The sequence below is a fragment of the Megascapheus bottae genome, chromosome 8 (genome assembly GCF_031878675.1).
Source record: "Megascapheus bottae isolate mThoBot1 chromosome 8, mThoBot2.hap1, whole genome shotgun sequence".
Classification (NCBI taxonomy): Eukaryota; Metazoa; Chordata; class Mammalia; order Rodentia; family Geomyidae; genus Megascapheus; species Megascapheus bottae.
In genome coordinates this window covers 38,816,888-38,838,026 of record NC_143516.1, presented here as the reverse complement: position 1 = coordinate 38,838,026, position 21,139 = coordinate 38,816,888, and the positions used below count along the sequence as shown (strand labels likewise).

General features: G+C 39.7%; 1 protein-coding gene across 1 annotated transcript in view; it reads left to right on the top strand.

The window, feature by feature from the left end:
• LOC150059829 (uncharacterized) overlaps positions 1–21,139 on the top strand; it is a 156,383-nt gene that overhangs the window by 5,142 nt on the left and 130,102 nt on the right. The window contains exons 2-9 of the mRNA XM_090338323.1: positions 6,847–7,012; positions 10,271–10,343; positions 10,588–10,698; positions 13,469–13,582; positions 14,294–14,488; positions 15,377–15,530; positions 17,407–17,564; positions 20,750–20,902. Coding sequence (XP_090194449.1) covers positions 6,867–7,012; positions 10,271–10,343; positions 10,588–10,698; positions 13,469–13,582; positions 14,294–14,488; positions 15,377–15,530; positions 17,407–17,564; positions 20,750–20,902 — 1,104 coding nt within the window. The 5' untranslated portion in view covers positions 6,847–6,866. The remainder of the gene's footprint in view (positions 1–6,846; positions 7,013–10,270; positions 10,344–10,587; positions 10,699–13,468; positions 13,583–14,293; positions 14,489–15,376; positions 15,531–17,406; positions 17,565–20,749; positions 20,903–21,139) is intronic.

The window sequence follows — 21,139 nt, the reverse complement described above, 5'->3', positions numbered from 1 at the left end:
TGAGCCTCAATCCTCAGATCTCAGCCTCCTGAGTAGCTAGGATTTTAGGCATGAGCTTTTTATTTTGTTTCTTGGTGTTGAGCATTGAACTCTCCATCTTGCACCTCCTAAGCACATACTCTACCACAGAGTTACATGCCCTAGCCATGGATTGTAACTTTAAACTTGGTCCTAAATGTTCTCTAGGGGAAGAAAAAGTTAACTTCTGATAAAAATTCAGAGAACGTAAATTGAAAGATATTGTGAATAAAAAATAAAACATGCAGCTCGAAGTAGAAATTGCAGGTAGCAATCCCTTAGTTTTACTCACAGTAGTGGGGTCGGGCACATGGTTCAGGTGGGAGTATACCAGCCAATAAGCAAAAGCAAGCATCAGATGCTGAGTCTGAATTCTGTTCTGAACAAAAAAATAAAACAAAACAAAAAAAGAGAGAAATATTCATGATAGAAATATTTGCGTGATTTACAGATAAAAGTCCTATCTTTATACCACAATATTTCCTGTTTAAAGAATATGACTTTAAAACACTAACTTGCCTACATTAGAGAAATCATTTCTCTAATAGGCAAATATATTCAACTTGAATCCTTGAACAAATAACCTCATTCTACCTCTATATAGAATCTAACCAGCACCCATCTTACAGTTAGGAAAGAAGTCTTGCAACTTATTTATACTTTTACAATTCATAAAGATGTGACACTTGTAGTAGAAAAACTATATGCATATCTCCAATCTGGAATGAACAGAGATTTACCATTGGCAAACCTTTATGTAAGCAACAATAGTCAATATCATAAAAATTCAAAACTTGATAATGTCATCTTAGAAATATATCACTTGACTGAGCAATCATTCTGGTATATTTTTACCCCAAAAATGGCTTTGTTAAAGTACCTACTAATAGTAGAAACTTGTATTTGTGTGTGTGTGTGTGTGTGTGTGTGTGTGTGTGTGTGTGTGTGTGTGTGTGTGCGCGCATGTGCACCCCAGTCCTGGGGTTTGAACTCAGGGCCCGAGTTTTTTCTCTACCACTTGAGCCACACATCCACTTCCATCTTTTTAGTACTTAATTGGAGGTAAGAGTCTAACAGAGGAGCTGGGAATGTAGGCCAGCAGTATAGCACTTGTCTAGCAACTGCAAGGCCCTGAGTTCAAACTATAGTACCACAATCTAATACAGTTACTGGTATTGGCCAGGAGCCTGGGGGGGAGCAGGGTTCACTAAAAAAATGCCTCACAGCCAGGCACAGTGGCTCATGCCTGTAATCCTAGCTACTCAGGAGCCTGAGATCTGAGGATTGTGGTTAATGCCCGGGCATTAAAGTCCATGAGACTCATCTCCAATTAAACACTAAAAACCAGAAGTAGTGCTGTGGCTCAGGTGTAAGGTGGTAGCCTTGATCTGAAAAGCTCAGGGACCAGAGTTCAAGCCCCGATAGAAAAAAAAAAAGTGTCTCACAGACTTTCCTGCCTAGCTGGTTTTGAACTGCAATCCTCAGATCTCAGCCCCCTAACTAGAATTACAGGTGTGAGCCACAATTACACACCTTTTATGAACTTTCAACATTCTGTTCAACAAATTTGTAGCCACTTTGTTCTGGTCTATGGCCAGATGTAAGAAAGGAATGCAGGGAAAAGAATAGAATTTATTATTTGAGATTCATTGGGGTCAAATTATTTCCACTTATACAATTTATTCACAACAAATTACTACAATTGTTTAAACAGTTAAAGTGAGAGATGTTAGTCTATTAGAATAGAATTATAGAGTAAGTCAACCTCCGAATCATAGTTAAAATAATATACTTCTAACCTGACTTGTTTATTTGATTAAGTGAAGTTTAGAATAAACTTTAGAAATCCTTAGTAGTTATTTGGTTTTTTTTTTAATTAGTTAAGTTTAATGTTAATGTGCATCAAATTGTATTTCTTGCAAAAACCTAATTACCAAACCACTAAATGTGAATGATTTCTTGCCTGAATTACAAGATTGATATTTACAGGGCATTTCAGAATATTCTGGATAAATTGGAAAGTATTTCACTTTTCATCTCTGCATGTGTTATTTAAAACTTGAACCATATTAACATACAGGAAACCCACTTAAATTTAAAAACTCTCCTGAGAATCCTGTGGAAGACTTGTGGTTTTATAATATATCAGCTCTAGCAAAAAAAATCTTTAATATTTTAAAATATTTTCAGAGATAGCTAACTAACTAAAATATGTAACATGGGAAAAATAACATGATACATATTTTAAAAATTGATGAATACATGAAAAATATTGTTTTATTTTTTCCAAAAATGAATCAAGCTACAAATTTAAACCTCACAACTCTAGTACCACAGTTAAAAAAAGCGATTCTAGGTTAGGAATGTTGAATGTTACTTTAATCTCAGAAAGAATTGATCTTTCAAAAGCTTGTTCTGTTATTGTGTGTGTGTGTGTGTGTGTGTGTGTGTGTGTGTGTGTGTGTGTGTAGTTTGAGATCTAAACTATAACACGGTAGAAAATTTAAGCTATCATTTTAAAAACATAACAAAATTATGGCCACATAGAGTTTATTCCAAAAACAAAATCTTGGATTAACCTTTGAAAATTTGTGAAATCCATGACAAATAATTCTGTGAGGAAGAACTCACAATTATTTTAGTACATGCAGAAAAACACTTGATTCAATTCAATATTTTTTTTTGCCAGTTGTGGGCTTGACCTCAGGGCCTGAGCATGTCCTTGGACTTTCTCAAGGTTAGAACTCTACCACTTGAGCCTCCGCACCATTTCTGGCTTTTTTTCTATGTATGTGGTACCGAGGAATTGAATCCGGGTTCTCGTGCATGCTAGGCAAGCACTCTACAACTAGGCCAAACTCCAGGCCAAATTCAATATTTTTTAAAAGAAAAAAATCAAAAATTAGAACTAGGGAGGGAAAAGTGGGAGAAAAATAAGGAAGGGGTACCAGTGTACAAGAATGAATATACTCACTACCTTACTAATATAACTGTAACTCCTCTATACATTATCCTGATAATAAAATTTAAAAAAATTAGAACCCAGGTTCGATTCCTCGGTACCACATACATAGAAAAAAGCTGAAAGTGGTGCTGAAGCTCAAGTGGTAGAGCTCTATCCCTGAGAAAGCCCAAGGACAGTGCTCAGGCCCTAAGCTCAAGTACAGGACTGGCAAAAAAAAAAAAAAAATTAGAAGTAGAAGCAGGTACTTAGTTGTTGTTAGCTCACATCTGTAATCCTCGCTAACCAGGTGGCTGAGATATGAGAATCTGAACTTGGAGCCAGCCCAGGTTGACAAAATCTGAGAGATTCTTTTCTCCAATTAACCGGCAAAAAGCCAGTACTGTAGTAAGTATGGCTCAAGTAGTATAGTACCAGCCTTGAGTGAAAATGCCAAGCAAGAATGCAAGACTCTGGATTCTAGCCCCAGTACAAGAAGAAGGAGAGGAAAAAGAGGAAGAGGAGGAGGAGGAGAAAGAGGAGGAGGAGGGGGAGGGCGAGGGGGAGGAGGAGGAGGAAAGACTTATAATATGTAGCACACCTACCTACAGCCACACTGAAGACAAGGTTTCTGCATTTCTCTGAGCCGTGCCTGGGAGATAACTTGGAAGGAGTCCAGGTCCTCAAAAGCCTAAGAGTAGCCCTACTCCCCAGCACAATTTATGTTAATGGCATTACACTGGAGAAACTTAAATCTTTGTTCTTCTAGCCACTGATGATTAGGTCTTTTTGTTAAAACAGCTTACCTGCATCCCTGCTACTTCAGAAGCTGACATGCAACCTGAAAGAGAAGAAAAACCCCTTAAAGAACATTAATTACAGTGACCATACATCAGAAATGGTACAGATTAGGAGTAGTAAGCATTGCTATCTGAGCACATCTTCGTAAACAAGGCTGAATGTCTCACTGTGATAGAGGCCACCAGAGTACTTCTCAATTTAAATTCTGGCATTTGCTAAAAATAAAAATGGTTGCTTTATTTATTTACATATCACATTGTTAAATTTTAAGAACTTTAAAACTATTTGATTTATGGTTTAAAAAAATAGGCATGGGACCAGGAGTTTGGCCTAGTGGTAGAGTGCTTGCCTAGCATGCACGAAGGCCCAGGTTCAATTCCTCAGTGCCACATACATAGAAAAAAGGCGGAAGAGGTGCTGAGGCTCAAGTGGTAGAGCCTTGAGAAAGTTCATGGACAGTGCTCAGGCCCTGAGCTCAAGCCCAGGACTAGCCAAAAATAAAATAAAATAAAAAGGCATAATCCACTAACTTTTACTATAATGACTGATATATTTGAATTTATTTCAACCATAGTTGAGGGATTTGAAGGCTCTAGCAGGGGAACATAGCTGAGTAATCCCCTGACCAAAGAGCCTGGAGCCACGAGGGGGAGGCCAATCAGTGAGAGGGACAGATGTCTCACCCCAAACAACCTTAGCAGACTTTTTTTGTTTCCTTTCTCTTCTTCACTCCTCTTTTCCTGTTTTCTATAGGATTAAAACATAATCCTCACTCCCATTTGTTTGAAAAGCTCTAGATTACATTTCTAACCTTCTAGTAATGCATCTCCTAACAAGGCATAAAGTTATATTCATTTTTGCTTTTCTAAGCATGCCTGCTTTCTCCCTATCCACTCCCACTTTGGTTTTACTTCCCACCAATTACTGAACACTATAAAACTCTGCTCAAACTCACTATAGCATCTTTCATTTTAGAGTAGTTTTTTTTTCCCCAGTCCTGGGGTTTGTACTCAGGGCCTGGGCACTGTCCTTGGGCTGTCTCAAGGCTAGAGCTCTACCATATGAGCCACAGCACCACTTCTGACTTTTTCTATGTATGTGGTACTGAGGAATCGAACCCATGTCTTTGTGCATGCTGGGCAAGCACTCTATCACTAGGCCAAACTCCGGGCCCTAGAGTATTTAATTTTAACACATAAAATATTTGTATAATTGATAGTAAACATATACTTTTTAAAAGAAAACACTTGTGACGTTTCTGGGACTCTCTCCTGAGACTGAAATTAGACCCATTGCTTGTTCTCACACACAGTAGGTGCTCAATAAATGTAACCCATCTTATCCTCCCTACCTCCCAAAACACAAGTAAACAACTTTCTCAGCAACCCTGCTTGCTTCTGAGTTGGCTCTTTTTCAGTACAGTTGTCAAGAGCAACTTGTCCTTTTCTGCACACTGTACTCAGACCACATAAGCAGGCAAAACCATTCAGGATTAAGTGTTCCTAGCTCTGAGCTGTGAAGTATGGAAAGTGATGGGGAGGGAAAGGAAGAATGTAGCTCCTCAGGGAGAAGCAGCAGCCAATCTCTGTTGCTGCCTTTCTTGGCGGCTAGTTGGAATGCAGCCACTGAGGCAGCTGTTTAACTGTTTGCCCAACTGGAAAGAGCACTGCCAAGTAACAACTATCTTTCATAACATTTGACTTTGGCTAAGAACAGTAACAGTGCAGTTTATTAAGCTCTAGAAGTACCAAACGTGGCAGATTTATTACTCGGCAGGTTCACCACTAGTCTGCACATAGATGCTCATTTTCATGGGTAATATTTACTTAAAAGAATAAATGGGCTTCCCAAGGACGTCTCTGTACAAAATACCTCTATGGCTTAATTATTTGTTATAAATGGTAGCAGATTTGCTTGAGAAAATGAAGTGTCTCTGAAAGGAACAATGAAAACCTAGAAATGCCAGTGGGAGAGAATGTGGCTGTATTTTTAAATTTTTGCAATAGTGGCCTCAGTATGACATATCTTCTATTTGTCCAGGAGAAATGTGTTAAACCTCCTGCAACTCAACTCATGGGTGTAGCATTTGTAAGCTATGCCGGCACTTTACATTGGTAAATAGAATATTGATGCTAAATACCTAATAATTGTTGAATTGACTGTAAACCAGATATAAGAGATGTGTGTAGGAAATTGCCAACTATTTTTACTTAGTGATAAAACCAGTGTGTGGAATGTAGGCACATTCTATTGGGTACACATCATTTTTTTTTTTTTTTTTTTGCCAGTCCCGGGCTTGGACTCAGGGCCTGAGCACTGTCCTTGGGTTCTTTTTTTTCTCAAGGTTAACGCTCTACCACTTGAGCCTCAGCACCACTTCTGGCTTTTTTTTTCTATGTATGTGGTACTGGAGAATCAAACCCGGGTCTTCGTGCATGCTAGGCAAGCACTCTACCACTAGGCCAAACTCCCGGCCCAGATACACATAATTTTAAAAAACTATTGTAAATGTGATTTACAGAGGGATTACAGTTCCATAAATCAAGTAACAAGTACTTTCTTATTTGAACAGTATCACCTCCTTCCTCATCTCCCAGATTTTCTCCCCGATCCCTCGGAATAACTATAATAATTTCCTTCCATTCTGGACATACGTGGGTTATGATCATGTGAAAGTGCTCCATCCTTACTCTAGGCTGCTTAGAGAGAGCCTGAACACATTGGTGTTTGTCCCTAGAAATCAGTGTATGATATGTACAATCACTTGGGCAGACAGGAGGAACGAAAGCTTCTATTCTTATTTAATAACACCCCCCTCAGTCAAAGCTGGGCAGAGACATTTTTTGAAGGTAAAATAGGCTGAAAAAGGGATCATCCATGGGTATTCTAAACTACTTTTCTTCTACTGTTTACCAAGTGATAATTGAATCAGAAATGACAACAGTTGAATCTGGCTGTTCCTTCAAATTACAAAAGCATATATTTCTACAACGTTGATGAGATGTCTCAGAGAAAAGATAAAAATCTCACTTCCTAGGTAAAAGTCTGCAAGGGAGTTAACCCCATGCGCTGTGTTCTTTGTCAAGGATAAGGAAAAGAACAGCCAATGCTCACCATGGATGAAGTTTATAAAATCACTTCCACTGAAAGGACCCGGATGTTAGAGAGAGAGATGGCTGTGCAACTGAGTGAACTGAAGTCTGAGATAGAAGAACAGGGGGTCCTTTCAGGAACAGCTCATGGAGCATACAGGTAAGGACTGACAGTAAGAAGGCGTGGTCTTCCAGGGCTTTACTACCCACTTACCCCACAATTTCCTTCAGGTCTCTTCTGTTGTTATGTGCACAACTGACATTGTCTCCAGTTCTGCTAAACAGTATGCAACAGTTCTTTGAGGATACTCTTTCTCCCTCCCAAGTACTAATTAGGCCCCAGTCCCATTTACCTTCCAAGATTAGAAGAGATCAAGTACATTTAGGGTTTTATGGCCATGAGCCAGAGGCCTTTCCCAACCTAAATGCTGCTTCTAAGATCATCCTGTGCTTTTAGAAACATGATGAATTGAGAAAGTGGAAAAAAGACTCTTACATAAATCATACTTGAAAAAAAGAAGATCTCATTTTACCACTGTGTGTGTGTGTGTGTGTGTGTGTATACATTGTAATTTCATGTTTGTTTGAATACATAACACAAACATTAAAAGTAGTCTGGAAAAAGAGGTATCACAAACTGTTCATAGAACCTTACTTCTTGGAAGTAGAATTAGAAAAGTAAAATAATAAGAGATATAAAGCTTTAAACCTTATATTCTGGCTCTTCCTAGCAGTTTTCTTATGAACAATAAGAGCTCAGGGCCTAAGCACTGTCCTTGGGCTTTCTCAAGGCTAGAGCTCTACCACTTGAGCCTCAGCACCACTTCTAGTTTATTTTTCTATGAATGTGGTACCAAGAAATCAAAGCCGGCTCTTTGCTCTACCACTAGGCCAAACTCCTGGCACTTACTATTATTATATGTACTGGAGTTTAAACTCAGAAACTGTCACTCTTCTTGCTCAATCTGCTGATGCTCTACCACTTGATCCATGGCTCTAACATGGCTTTTTGCTCATTATTTTAGAGTTGGAGCCTCAGGGACTTTTCTACCTGGGCTGGCTTTGAATCATTATCTTCTGGATCTCAGACCTTGTAATACTTTAATTGAATTTGACTTTTATTTTCATGAGACATTTCAAAGCTGAAATAATGCTAGGTATTTGATAATGACCTCTGGGAAATGAAACTCTGCTAGATCCTCATTAGTAGGTAAATACTGCAAAGATCACTGGCAAGTTCCTTAAGGTCAGAATAACCAGTTGAGCCCCTAAGCGACTTTCCTAGGTCTTTGTACCTTGGGGTTTTTTTTCTTTCTATCAAAATGAGAACACTATTGGGCTGAGTAGGCACACTGGCGCTGGTGAGGGTGAGGAGAGAAGATATGGAAAAGTCCCAGTAAGCAAATGAATCTATTTTTTTTTATTTGCCAGTCCTGGGCTTGAGCTCAGGGCCTGAGCACTGTCCTTGCACTTTCTCAAGGCTAGAGCTCTACCACTTGAGCCTTAGCACCACTTCTGGCTTTTTTCTATGTATGTGGTACCAAGGAATTGAACGCGGGTCTTCGTGCATGCTAGGCAAGCACTCTACCACTAGGCCAAACTCCTGGCCCCAGCAAATGAATCTATTATTCCAAAGATAACTCTGAACATCTTGTGATGTTTTGTAATAAGTTTTTAAAGCTATTGGAAATAGAGCAAGGGCTGAATGATGAGATAGGAAGATCATAGAGCTGTGAAAGTTGCAATTTCAACTTGGCTTTATTTGAAAAATGAAGTTACACATGTCCTTTTTCTCTTTCATAAGGTTGTAAGGATCACCTGATGTAATACATGTTAAAGCATTTTGAAAATTAGAAAATATTATGCAAAGATCACACGGATGCTATTGTAATTTACAGGTCAAAGTGTCAGCTAAGTGATACTTAATACATATTAAAGAATACCCGGGGCTAAAGGATACATCACTTATGTTTACCAGCTTCTTTAGGTCATTCATATGTACCTGGAGGTTACTGAGAAGAAAGACAGAGAAAGAGAAAGTTGAGTAGCCAAGCCTGTGACCCTGCCCAATCTCCCAGAATGCCAAAACTGAGGGGACAAGAGCTCCAAGGAAATTTTCTTCTGTTTTCCTACCTACCCGCCTGCTTACTAGATGAGAATCTTTCTGGCTAGTTACTCCTTTTCCACCTCCATAAGGCGGCAGCTACCATCCAGTATTATATCATGTATATATCTTTTCTTCACTAATGGTTTTACTTCTAAGGCCCTTTCTGGGTTTCCCTCCTGCTTTTTACTTCTAAGCCAAGCTGTGAGGAGGGAAGGATGAGAGACATTCTGAGAGGAAATCTGACAAAGTATTTAAAAAAGTTATTTAGGATTATGTGACTAAAAGGATCTTCTAAAAGCCTGGTGGTGTCTTTGTGATTGTCGTTATTGTTGGTTTGTTTGTTTTGCCTTTTGAGATCTAGTTGTGGGACTCTAAACCAGGGGCTTGTGCATGCTGAGCCAGTGCTCTAACCACTGGGCCACCCACCAGCTTCCTACTGCTATTTTCACATTACCACTTGCTGGCATGTATACAGACTCACATGCCCTTTAAAGCATGGGGGACTGACAGGGTCATGTGAACAATGCTAGCTAAATTTCACTGCCTACACTCCCCTGAAAAATCCCTAGAAGTATTGGAGAGCCTCATTGTGGTTCCTTTGCCATTGGCTGTCCAATGGCGTCTTGAACAACTGACATCTGTGTGATGAGTGCTTTCCCCTGCGGCTCTCAACACTTCCAGGTCTTGGTGTAGCTTAAGCCAAATGTGGAGAGCTCAGTTTTTCTTGGCCCAGAATTCCTCCCCTCTGTGGGACCCTATAGCTTGTTCTGGGGATGTCAGCCTGCTGGGAGAATAAGTATCTGGGCCTAGGAGGTGGCTAGCAAACTTTTGTCACTTCTTGCCAGGCTGTGGTTCAAAGCATTGTTAAAGTATTTCCTATTTGCTGTTTAAGGGAACCCAGCAACACACCACAATAAAAACATGTCTAAATGACAAGATCCTAAGTTTGTGTGTAAGGTGGGGGAGGAAGGGCACAGGTTTGATAAACCCAGAGAGATAAAGTATCTGAAGGAAATAACCATCAGGGAAAATGAAAGTCTTCCAGGAAACAATGAGATAAAGCGATGTGGAAGGAAAGACCCCTGTGAGACAAAGCAGAGAGAAATGGGCAAACGTTAGGCATATCAAAGAAAGATTCCAATTAAGACAGAACAGTGGGGCTTTTCTATGGCCCCAATACTTCCGTATAATGTGATATATTTATTCAGAAATGAGGAGTTGGGAAGATTCACAAGTTAATCGAGCCTCACTATAATTTGGTCTTTATAGCTTTCTATAATTACAGCTTCTGTGCCATCTGTCTTTCTGCAGTTCTGTTCCAATACCAAAGGACATTTCTTACTTTAGAAGAGAAAGGGAACTGACACTGAGGAAAATTTTACAGGTGAGTAGGAGAGCTAGCCATTTCAATTTTGTCAGCTTGGAAACTTCTAGCAAGAAAAGATTAATTTAAAAAAATGTAAGCAGCTAATGTTACTAGCAGTGGATTCGAGAACAAAGGATCCCAACATTTACCTCAATTCTGGATAACCTCAAGCTATGATTTCCTTGGAAATACCTGATATTGTGTTACTTGAAATTTTATGGTTCCTTCATTTGCAATGTTAAAACTAGCTCTTTGAGTTTAGGTGGCGGAGTCGAAACCACTTGTAATTCAGGCAGATGTCATGCAGAGGGAGCTAGAGAGCTGCCTAAGAAGAGAGTACACCCCTGAAAACTTACCTTTGCTTCTGTTGCAGGTAAGGGTGGTTGCGCAACTTGAATTAATAGAAACCTGTAAACAAGTCAGTCTCTATCCAGGATATATATATATATATATATATATATATACATATATATATATATATTCTCTATCCAGGGTAAGGTCTTTCATACACAGGTACTTTGTAGGACATAGGTGAACGCTGTTCTTTATTAGAGCTTTATTATCGTTTGAAATCATTAAACAGTTGACTATTTATTATGGAGCAATACAATATCAATGAGAGTCCTAACCATCTAAAGCTACTGGTGCATCTAGGGAAAGCAGTTCTGGAAATATTTCTTAGGACAATAATTTCAGGGCTGGGAGTTTGGCCTAGTGGTAGAGTGCTTGCCAAGCATGCACAAAGACCTGGGTTCGATTCCTCAGTACCACATACATAAAAAGAAAAAAAAAGCTGGAAGTGGTGCTGAGGCTCAAGTGGTAGAGTTCTAGCCTTGAGAAAACCCAAGGACAGAGCTCAGTCCCTGAGCTCAAGCCCAGGATTGGCAAAAAAAAAAAAAAAAAAAAAAAAAAAAGACAATAACTATAAACCAAATAAAGTGTTTTTGAAAAATTAGTATTACAATATTACAGAAAAGTACTTTTCTAAGAACTACTTAAATATCTACCAAATAAAAACAGTCAACTAAAACAGTGAAAACAGAGTGCTCTACAGTCTACAGTTGGGACAGTAGAGAATTAGCCAATGAGCAAAAAGCATCAGTAACCAAGTTCAAACCGTAGTCTTGGACCTAAAAAAACAACAACAGTGAATGCAGTAAAATTTGATCAAGTTTTATGCTACTTTTAAACATATTTTAGAGTAAAATTATTATTTTAGGTAATATGAACTAAAATTCACTGTGTATGGGGGAGAAAAGGGGCAAAATGGAGCAGGAGAAAAAGAGAAAGAGATAGAGAATGATCCAAAATGTATAGAAGAATCACCTTTTGTGTGTGTGTGTGTGTGTGTGTGTGTGTGTGTGTGTGTGTGTGTGCCAGTCCTGGGCTTGAGCTCAGGGCCTGAGCACTGTCCTTGGATTTTCTCAAGGCTAGAGCTCTACCACTGGAGCCTCAGCACCACTTACGGCTTTTTTCTATGTATGTGGTACTGAGGAATTGAACCTGGGTCTTCGTGCATCCTAGGCAAGCACTCTACCACTAGACCAAACTCCCGGCCCAGAATCATTTTTTTGACAAAAAAGTGATCACAATCACTATTTGGTTGGCAGGATAATGAGTTTCCTCTTCCTACTTTTATATATTTTCTAAAATGTTTGTAGTCGTATGCTATTTCATGTTTTAACTTAAAAATAATTAAACTTTTTTGCTCCTGTAGAACCATTGTAGAATGTTTAGTATTGTGGTTCTATCTCTCATCTGCCACATGAATTGTTTCTCTAACAACTAGTTAACCATGAACTACTACAAAGAAACAAAAGAAATTGAAATTCTATTTGCAAGTCAAATTTTTGTCATTGTTTTCATTCAGAAGTCTTCCTCCCTATCATTCCCCCCCCCCCCCCCCCCCCCCCCCCCCCCCCCCCCCCCCCCCCCCCCCGCATTCTTTGCTTCTTTGTTTCTTTCTTTCTCTTTCTGGCATTTTTTCATTCCTTGTGTGTATCAGTGGTTCTCAGCAGAAAGACTGAGTGGACAGATAGAATAGAAACATTGTTTCTAGGGGAACACAGGACAGGGTCTTTGTAGTACTGCCTTACAGTGTTTATATTCTATACAAATATTTTCCTTTGACTTTAGAAAGATATTTTTGCTCAAAACAGAATTATGAGCTGCTGATTTTTTTCCTTTCATTACTTTAAAGGTGTTGCTTTATTCTCTGCCTTGCAGGGCTTCTATTCTGAGCATTTTTGTCTTTAAGCTATTCTCATAATTATTTTGAGCTGTATTGTTGTGACATAATATTTATATTGTTGTTATAATGTATATTTGTTGGGGTTTCTGTGTGATTCTGTGTTTGGATATGGTTGAACTTCTAGGATTGTAGGTTTATAGTTTAGATCACATTTTGAAATTTTCCAACTATTATTTCTTCAAGTGATGGGAGTTAGTGGTATAACTAAGCAGTATTTACTATGTTCAAGGCCCTGATTTTGATCCCTAGCACTAAAGCTTTAGGTTTATTATTGTATGAATTCTATTTCTTTGTACTCAGATTGTGTGTGTGTGTGTGTGTGTGTGTGTGTGTGTGTGTACATGTATATGCCTTTCTGTGCTGCTCCAGGGACTTGAACTCATGGTCTGGGCATTACTGTGCCTGAAACATTTTACTCAGGGCTATTGCTCTACTATTTGAGCCATAGCTTTACTTTCAGCTTTTTTTCATAGCTAAGTGAAGATTAGATCTTACAGACTTTCCTGTCCAGGATGGCTTTGAACTGATATTCTCAGATCTCAGTCTCTTCAGTAGCTAAGATTACAGGCATGAACCATCAATATCTGGCTTTCATTTCAATTTTTAATACAAAAATTTGAGCTCAATTTTAGACAATTTGATAGATGTTAATTTTATTGCTAAAACTTATTCAGTAACTTAACAATCAAGTTTGCAATATTTCATGACCAGAGATCATCAAGATTTCAAAATAACTATTTTATTTATTGATGGTGTTTTGAGCCAAACTTTTAAATTTTATAGTCTTCATGTAGAAAGTCACTTTTTTCAGAAAGTATTTTCTTATTGTTAGTGTTCTTAAGTCTTCCTACCATAATTATATTCTAAATGCTTCTTTTTGTTGTTGTTAAAGTATTACACCGAGAGAACTGCACAGCTGGTCCAGAGTAAATATTTACACGTGCTTAGGTGGAGGAGGTTTTGCCAGCTGAGTAAGACCATGGAACAACTGTATCCTCTTTACAAGGTACAAAGCCAGGGAACAGAACCTCAGGACTATCTTTTTTAATGAAACAAAATAATTAATAAGCTTGTGTTTTGTTTGCTGTTTTGGTGGCACTGGGGTTTGAACTTAGGATCTTGTACTTACTAGACAGGTAAAAGAGAAACTAGTGTCAGGGTCTTACCAGTTTCAGAGAAAAGAGTTCCCCCCCCCCCAACTTCCTCCCTCTACCACTTGAGTCACAGCTCCATTTTGCTCCATTTTTGGCTTTTTCTTTTGGTAGTTTATTGGAGATAAGAGTCTCATGGACTTTTCTGACCAGACTGGCTTCAAACTATAATCCTCAGATCTCAGCCTCGGAGTCTCTAGGATTGCAGGCATGAGCCCCTGGAGCCCAGTGAATGTTTTCTCTTCTTAAGAATGAGACTTGAAGGAAGTTTTACATGATAGGACAAGGATTTTTCTTTATAGATTGGCCTTCTCTGATATAAACAGAAAAGCTCAGAAGCCCACTCCAGTTTCTAAACGTCCTTAGGCAATGGTTCTGTTTGAAGTGTCTTTCCTCCCAAGTCCTGAAAATATGCCCTTGTTGATCAAATTGAGACTATAGACCTGTGGGATTGCACAGACCCATTATTTGACTCTCCAGCAGCGTCAACCTATAGTTGGAAGCAAATGATTCAGGGAATAAGTGTTGACAAGAATCAAGGTCTATGCTGTATCTCTGTTAAACAGAAACAAGTCGGCTACATTCTTCAGGAATACAACGATGCAGTTCAGAGAGCAGAAAGATTATCTGTTGCCCGAGAAAACTTCCTTATGGGAAAAAACAACCCTCCTCACTTAGTGACGCAAGAAGATCTGACTATTTACACCAGGTGGCTAGTGTGTCACCTACACTCCCTCAGAACTATCCACCAGTACCTGCAGGTATGTTAAACACAGCTTATGTGCTACTATAGTGACCTCCTAGCATGTTGCTTTCTCACACGATTCACCTGGATTTGGATTGCCACTGCCCTACAATCAACAGGATGTCTGTTGTTGTTGCTATTTAAAACAAAACAACAACAACAAAAACCCTCCATCTTCTCATGTTTTGCTTTATATTCATCTATAAGTTCTTGGTTCTCGTTTTCATTACCTTCGGGATTTATGCTCTTCGGTTTAGATCCACTCGTTTATTCAGCAGTATCTAATGACATATGTCGTAAAGGCCTGTCCTAGGCCTAACAGTGTCTTTGCTGAAAAGTGACTAGGTCCCACCGCTGCAGGAAAAGGGGCAAATAAATTTTATCTGCAATAGGATGTCGTACAACAACAACAAAAAAGACAGGTGATAGAGAGAGGCCCTAGCTCGGGATTGGAGGATCACGAAAGAGTAATATGAGAAAATAGCACAACCATGTTTCTGTTTTAAGAGTTTATTCTTAGTCTACCTAAATCTTTCCTCACTTCTTTTTCCTCCTGTCCCAGTGACACTACTCTTCCCCAGATTCTCCAAACCAGAAATCTGGCCTGACTTTAACCCCTCCCTCCCTGCAGTGAGTCACATGCTGGTATAAACATCTGGATCTGGGTTCTCCACTCAATTGTCAGCTTCTGGAGATGCATTCTAGTCTAATTCTTCACATTCTTAGTATGTCCTTGTCCATGTTGTGTGAATGGCCAATATAGACCTGGCTGCATGTTAAGATCACAGAGAGTTGAGAATAGCCATATATCACCCAGCTCCAGCCTTTATTAGTGGGTAGACCAGGAGTCCTCCTCTGTGAGAACTGGGCTGATGTGTGGTCCCTGGGTCATGATCTTCTGCAGGCCCTCCAGTACTTGCCTATCTCTAAAGCACTGAGTTTCTCTGACTACCAAGTCCCTGAAGTTGAACAGGAAAATGAGGATGTCTCTGTCAATGACAGCAGCCCCAGCGTCCAGGATTCTGCACCTCCTGACCCTAAGGATGCCAATAGTTTAGGTAAGAACTTTATTTTCTTTCTACTAGGATAATATGGGGGAAAGAGGATAAAATGTTCCTACATACCACAAAGTAGTACCTTGATAATAAAGCATTAATTTAATACAGTGTAAACTTAATATTTCTATTTCCTAAAAAATATAAGCACTTCCTTTAGTTAGTGTGTGTGTGTGTGTGTGTGTGTGTGTGTGTGTCTGTGTGCACCATTTCTGGAGCTTAAACTCAGGACATGGCACTCTTGCCTAGCTTAGCTTTACTGCTCAAGGCTAGTGCTCTATCACTGGAGTTACAGCTGCACTTCTGGCTTTTTTCCTGGTTAGTTGAGATAAGAATCTCTCCAATTTATCTGCCTCAACTGGTTTTGAGCCTTCAACCTTGGATCTCAGCCTCCTGAGTAGTAGGATTATAGGAATGAAGACTTTTTTAATCTCCATCTTTAAAACTAGCAAATTAAGAGTATAGAAAAGACAGGGCCAGGAGTTTGGCCTAGTGGTAGAGTGATTGCCTAGCATGCACGAAGACCTGGGTTCGATTTCTCGGTACCACATAAGTAGAAAAGCCAGAAGTGGTGCTGTGGCTCAAATGGCAGAGCACTAGCCTTGGGGGAAAAAGACCAAGGACAGTGCTCAGGCCCTAGGACTGGCAAAAAAAAAAAAAGAGTATAGAAAAGACTTAAGCTGGGAGTACTAGTCTCTTTCTACTGTGGTCTCATTTGGGCCCATCTTTATCTCTTTGGGTCTCAGTTTACTCATCTCCAGAAGGAACCTTTCAGATCAAGTGATCTCTAAGTTTCCTTCTAGGGTTTTTTTTCCCTTTCCTTTCCTTTCCTTTCCTTTCCTTTCCTTTCTCTCCCTCTCTCTCTTTCTCTCTCTCTCTCTCTCTCTCTCTCTCTCTCTCTCTCTCTCTCTCTCTCTCTCTCTCATTTTTTCTCTCTCTCATTTCTCTTTCATTCTCTCTCTTTCTCTTTCCTTTTCTCTCTCTTTCTCCCTCCCTCCCTTTATCCCCACCCCCCCATTTCTTTCTTTCTGCCAGTTCCGGGGCTTGAACTCAGGGCCTGAGCACTGTCCTTGAGCTTTTTCAAGGCTAGCACTCTGTGACTTGAGTCACAGCACATGAGCCACTTTCAGCCTTTTCTGTGTATGTGGTACTGAGGAATCAAACCCAGGGTTTTGTGCATGCTAGGCAAGCACTCTACCACTAGGCCATACTCCCAGCCCATTGTTTCTCTTTTTGGAGACCAAGTCTCTGTATCCCAGTCTGTTCTCAAAGCCCCGATCCCCCTACCTCAGCCTTCTGAGTGCTAGAATTACAGGTATGTGCCACCAGTTTTAATATGACACAATTCCAAAGCAATCTCCTCCTCAAAGTTAATTTAATACAGTTCCTTTTAAAATCTGTTCATTATTACTTGGGATGTATACAGTGTTACAGAAGCTCAAGATATGTTCTTATCATCTGGAGAGGCAGTCAACTTCAATTGTGGAGACATAGGAAGGCGTCACAATGGAAAGGAGTTGGGCAGGTGAAAACAAGCTACTCTTACCATGTTCCACTTTGCTGGTTACTTTGTAAGCAGTATAATTCATGTACCATAAAGGACTCTGGGCAGGTCTGTTCTGTCAAGTACCGTGCCATAGATCTGTTGGGTTTCTCTTGAAGGCTGTGGATAGTGAAAAGTCCTTGCACGCTCCTGTGCAAAGCCAGCTCTGAGGACTTGTCAGCCATGTCTGGCCAGGTGTGCCTTAGACTGTAAGGTAGTGGCGCAGAAGGTTGGATATCAATGGCTTCCATCATAGAGGCAGGCCTACCTCGAGCCATCTTTTCCTTCTGATGTCTATTGGTATTCATTCTCTTAAATTTGGATTTTTCTTTTCAGGTCCAAAGAGGACAGATGCTGCTTTCAGTCTACCCCAGCATACAACAGACACTCAAGAACTAAAACCTCAACTGGAGCTTCTGCTCTCTCATTTTTGTATTCCATATGACCTGCAGGAGCTAAGGGACTCTGCTAAGGAAATGGAACTTTTTTCCTTGGTACTTGGTGCACTCTTGTTTAAATTTCATTTTATTGTCAAGGTGATATACAGAGAAGTTATAGTTACATACATAAGGTAGTGAGTACATTTCTTCTAGAACACTGTTTCCCCCTCCCTCATTTTTCTTCCACTTCCCACCACCTGCTGCCATTTCCCCACCCCCATGCACGTTTTCTTAATGCAAATAAATGCACAGAAAAGTAAACACTAGCACTTGCTATCAAGTTGCATATTTGTACTGTCAACCATTGTTCTTGGAGTAGTAAAATCATACAAGACTAGATAACATCTAGATTAGCATTTAGGAACAACTTCATTTCTGTGAAAGTAATGAGATTCTCCAATAGTGAACCCAGAGGAATTGTGGGATTTGTTTTTCATAGATTTTAAAGAAAAGGGAAGAATACAGTCTATTGGAAATGATATAAATGTAGCAAGATTTGACAAATTTTTGTGGCAGACTTTTCCTGCTTTGAAAGCCCTTGAATTTTCAGAATGTGTTGCCATAGCTCTCCTGATTGCCAAAACATTTTACATTCAATCAAGGGTACATTTTGTAGTGATGGTTACTTATGAAGTGTCTGCTGAAAACAACTCTTCCTTAAGATAGAAACAAACAATTCATTGTCAAAAGCTATGTTAAAACATGTTGTAAAGGGAAAATAAGATCTTGAGTAGAGAACTTTAGATTTAAAGTAACATATTTTCATCAAGAATTTCAACAACCTGGACATTTTGCTAGCTCTAGGTATCTATTATGTCAAATGCTGCAGGTATGCAGACTCAAACAATCCCACATTTATCTTAAAGTTTCTGAATGTTCTTTACTTAAGAATAGCCACTGTATGCTCTGTTAGAATGGAGTGGCCATGAAGTTCACTGGGCCATTGTTATTGTTTTTATCTTTTATTTTCTTCATTTGTCTTTTGAGAGTTACAATAGAGAGTTAGTGGTGAACTCTGACTTCTGATTTTTTTCTGAAATGCAAACTGTGTTCCTGAGATGATCAATATCATTACAATGTCCCTGTGTACCACCACCTATTTTTCTTTTCTTTCTTTCTTTCTTTCTTTCTTTCTTTCTTTCTTTCTTTCTTTCTTTCTTTCTTTCTATTTATTTATTTTTTTGTCCTTTGTGGGGCTTGAACTCTAGGCCTGGGGGCTGTCCCTGAGCTCTTCAGCTCTTCAGCTCTAGGCTAGCAATCTACCACTCTACCACTTGAGCCACAGTGCCACTTCTGATTTTCTGGTGTTTAATTGGAGATAACAGTATCAGGAACTTTTGTGCCAGAGCTGGCTTTGAACCATAATCCTCAGATCTCAGCCTCCTGAGTAGCTAGGATTACATGTATAAGCCACTATCACCTGGCCACCACCTATTTTTCCAAAATTAAAGTTTATTAGAAGACAACTGTCTCAGCCTATCTGAACTATTATGGCAAAAATACCATAAACTGGGTGGCTTTGCAACAACAGGAATTTATTTCTTAAAAAGGTTCTGGAGTTTGGACTGGAGTTTAGCTTAGTGGTTGAGTGTTTGCTTAGTATGCATGAAGACCCAGGTTTGAGTCCTCAGCTGGAAGTTGTGCTGTGGCTCAAGTGGTAGAGCGCTAGCTTTGAGAAAGCCCAAGGACAGTGCTCATACCCTGAGTTCAAACCCTGGACTGGCACAAAAAAAAAAAAAAAGATTCTGGACTTTGAGAATTCTGCAGTCAAGAAAGATTGCTTTATGGCTTTACATTGCCTTCTTGTTACATCTTTACTTGGTCGAAGGGCAACAGTCTCTCTGGGGCTTCTTTTGCAAGGCACAAATTCTATCTCTGAGAATCAAATGCCTCCCCAAAGAAGTCCCATCTTCTAACACCATCACCTTGGGCCCTGGATTTCAACTCTGAGCAGAGAATAAGCATGCCCATGCATTGATGGATTCTCAGTGGTTGCCTTCACGCTACCATGGTCTATAAAGGGTAAAATATTTACAATCTCATTCTAAGTAGCTAAGCCCAGCCTTCACCCAGTCTGTCTCAGGAAACTTCCTGCTTTTGTGGCTATGTTTTGAGCCTGGGCTGGGCTGTATGTTAACTGCTAACCATATGCAAATGTTAAGGGCTTGAAATGCAGCTAGTGCAACTGAGAGGGTAAATTTTCATGCTTATTGAATCTTAATTCATAATTAAATATGAAACAGATATATGTAATTAGCAACACCAGCACTGGGCAGCACAGACTCAGAAGTCCCTGTGCTGTCTGGAAGAATCCTCAGCTCTTAAATTCCCAATTACTCATTCCAGAGGCCTTTTTTTGCAGTTGTACTGTGTTTAGTTCTGTTGGGGTCTTGGTGCATAGGTATGTGTATATTTACCATTTGAGTCATTTTAAGTGTATAGCTCAGTGGCATAAAGAACACTGACATTACCCAGGCACTGGTGGCTCAAGCCTGCGAGTCTAACTACTTTATGAGGCTGAGATTAGAGTCTGAGGTTAGCACAGGCAGAAAAGTTTGCTAGACTTAGCATCTAAAATAACCAACCAAAAGCTGGCCCATATGCATGGTTCAGGTCATAGAGCATCATTCTCAACTGTGTAAAGACTTGAGTTCAAAACCCACAAAAGAAGAAATAAAAGAAGAAAATAAAAGAAGAATATGCCCATTGTAGTACAGCTATGGCCATATAGTGAGGGAGTCATGCTGCGGTTAGACTCATACAATGGTTGAGATGATAGCACGGGCCTAGTGGACTAGAGCCCTGTGGAGAAGGAAGGAGGAAGTGGAGTTCTAGCTCAGAAAACTTCCTAGCCTTAATCTGAAACTGAGTATGAAGGGAATACAGCAAGGAACTTAGAAAGCTTTAACAGATTCTAGCTTCTGGATATCTCAATCAACAGTCTAGTCAGGCTTCTGAGAGTAGATTTACTTAGCTCTTACATTGCCTTGTTTATTCAGTGGTCAGAAAGAGTGAATAGATTTCCAGGGGTAGACAATTAACTTCTTATTTGTATTTAGAATTCAGCTGAGAGTACCCATAAGTAACCATGGCAATGTATTTCTAGGCTTTGAGCAGATCTTCGTAATAAGCAGTGAAGGTAATTTTCTGACTGAATATGTGAGCCTCGTCCTATTACTCTCACAGGGTCCTGCTTTAGAAATCACTTTTTCTTGTGGGCTTTCCTTAACCCTGTTTAGGTTTCCCAAAAATTCCAAAGTATCTTTGTGGAACAACAGAAAATGCAGACATTTCCAGACTACGAAGTTGGGCTAGCCAAAGCAGAGAATTTGGGTTTGTCAGGACCTGCCATGGCCCTGAAAAAGAAAGCAAACTGGATTTCCTTTATAAAGGTAAGGGAGCTCTGGGGACAGTCGCTTGGCAGTGATATCAACAGTATCACAAAAACTCCACTCCAACCAGGCCAGGAAACCTGACAGCATTAATCCATGTGGTCCCTCTTATTTCCTCTACTCAGTGCTTTCAGCAAATCCTCCTCTAGGACCATTGGGAAGTTCTTAGCTGTCTCTGAGAGAGAATGCTCAGAAAACCTGGCCTGTGTGCTGGCACCACCCTGCCCTTTGCCTGCC